Consider the following 2,500-nt stretch of genomic DNA (forward strand, 5'->3'; position numbering starts at 1 on the left):
AGGTCCCTGGAGCTGTGAAGCAGCAGTGCTAACCACTGTGCTACCGTGCCGCCCTTAACCACTGTGCTACCGTGCCGCCCCTAACCACTGTGCTACCGTGCCACCCCTAACCACTGTGCTACCGTGCCGCCCAAGCAGGCAGTGCCCTCAACCGTCTGGCAGTGAATTGCTGACAGGTCAGGGTGGGCAGGAGAGCGGAAGGAGGGGCTCCTTGCCCGTCACCCTCGCCCGCCACCCTCACCCGCCACCCTCGCCTGCCACTCATGTGTGTTTGTTGTGAGTGAGAGTTGGCAGTGTTTCTCTCACCCGGGGATGCCGCTGGCCTCCATTTTGTTTGCGAGCGTCACGTCTGTGGACCAGACATCATACTGCCAGTTCCTCTGGCCCAGGACCCCGCCCAGCACCGTGCCCGTGTGGATCCCAACTCTCATATTCACTTCCGTCTGCGTCTTCTCACGGACATACCTACAAAACACAAACCCATGAGCGATACCCTCACCCCAGCACCCACCCCCACCACGGCACCCACCCCCACCCCGGCACCAACCCCCATCCCGGCACCAACCCCCATCCCGGCACCCAGCCCCACCCCGGCACCCACCCCCACCACGGCACCCACCCCCACCCCGGCACCCAACCCCACCCCGGCACCCACCCCCACCCCGGCACCAACCCCCATCCCGGCACCAACCCCCATCCCGGCACCCAGCCCCACCCCAACACCCAGCCCCACCCCGGCACCCACCCCCACCCCGGCACCCACCCCCACCCCGGCACCCACCCCCACCCCGGCACCCACCCCCACCCCGGCACCAACCCCCACCCCGGCACCCACCCCCACCCCGGCACCCACCCCCACCCCGGCACCAACCCCCATCCCGGCACCAACCCCCACCCCGGCACCCACCCCCATCCCGGCACCCACCCCCACCCCAACACCCACCCCATCCCAGCACCCACCCCCACCCCAGCACCCACCCCCACCCCAGCACCCACCCCCACCCCAGCACCCACCCCCACCCCAACACCCACCCCCACCCCAACACCCACCCCACCCCGGCACCCACCCCCACCCCGGCACCCACCCCCACACCGGCACCCACCCCCACACCGGCACCCACCCCCACACCGGCACCCACTCCCACACCGGCACCCACCCCCACCCCGACACCCACCCCCACCCCGACATCCACCCCCACCCCGACACCCACCCCCACCCCGACACCCACCCCCACCCCAACACCCACCCCCACCCCAACACCCCACCCCACCCCAGCACACCCCCAGCACACACCCCCATCCCAGCACACACCCCCATCCCAGCACACACCCCCATCCCCCAGCACACACCCCCATCCCAGCACACACCCCCCATCCCAGCACACACCCCCATCCCAGCACACACCCCCATCCCAGCACACACCCCCATCCCAGCACACACCCCCATCCCAGCACACACCCCCATCCCAGCACACACCCCCATCCCAGCACACACCCCCATCCCAGCACACACCCCCATCCCAGCACACACCCCATCCCAGCACACCCCCATCCCAGCACACACCCCCATCCCAGCACACATTCCCATCCCAGCACACACCCCCACCCCAGCACACACCCCCACCCCAGCACACACCCCGACCCCAGCACACACCCCCACCCCAGCACCCACCCCCACCCCCACCACAGCATCCACTCTCACTCCAGCACCCACCCCCACCCCAGCACCCACCCCCACCCCAGCACCCACCCCCACCCCAGCACCCACCTCCACCCCAGCACCCACCTCCACCCCAGCACCCACCCCATCCCCATCCCAGCACCCACCCCCACCCCAACCCCAGCACCCACCCCCACCCCAGCACCCACCCCCACCCCAACACCCACCCCCACTCCAACACCCACCCCCACCCCAACCCCGAACCCAACACCCACCCCCAACCCGGCACCCACCCCCACCCCGGCACCCACCCCCACCCCGGCACCCACCCCCACCCCGGCACCCACCCCCACCCTGGCACCCACCCCCAGCCCGGCACCCCACCCCACCCCGGCACCCACCCCCACCCCGGCACCCACCCCCACCCCGGCACCCACCCCCACTCCGACACCCACCCCAGAACCCAGTCACCGCATTCACCCACCGTACCAGCACCCACACCCACCCACCCATCTAGCCACCTCCCCCTTTATCCCATGAGATCCAACCTTTTTCACCAGCCTACCATGAGGGACTTTGTCAAACGCTTTACTAAAGTCCATATAGACGACATCCACGGCCCATCCCTCGTCAACCATTCTGGTCACTTCTTCAAAAAACTCCACCAGGTTAGTGAGGCATGACCTCCCTCTCACAAAACCATGCTGACTATCGTTAATGAGTTTATTCCTTTCTAAATGCGCATACATCCTATCTCTAAGAATCTTCTCCAACAACTTCCCCACCACGGACGTCAAGCTCACCAACCTATAATTTCCCGGGTTATCCTTCCTACCCTTC

The 2,500-nt window shown here is 67.9% G+C and overlaps 1 protein-coding gene across 2 annotated transcripts in view; it reads right to left on the reverse strand.

Annotated features, from left to right (window-relative positions):
• Nucleotides 1–302: 302 nt before the first annotated feature.
• Nucleotides 303–2,500, reverse strand: part of LOC144488715 (adenylate cyclase type 3-like) — a 73,009-nt gene continuing 70,811 nt past the window's right edge. For both annotated transcript variants that reach the window (XM_078206812.1, XM_078206813.1), the window contains one exon: nt 303–465. In XM_078206812.1, coding sequence (XP_078062938.1) covers nt 303–465 — 163 coding nt within the window. The remainder of the gene's footprint in view (nt 466–2,500) is intronic.

This window comes from Mustelus asterias, unplaced genomic scaffold, assembly GCF_964213995.1.
Source record: "Mustelus asterias unplaced genomic scaffold, sMusAst1.hap1.1 HAP1_SCAFFOLD_1802, whole genome shotgun sequence".
Lineage (NCBI taxonomy): Eukaryota > Metazoa > Chordata > Chondrichthyes > Carcharhiniformes > Triakidae > Mustelus > Mustelus asterias.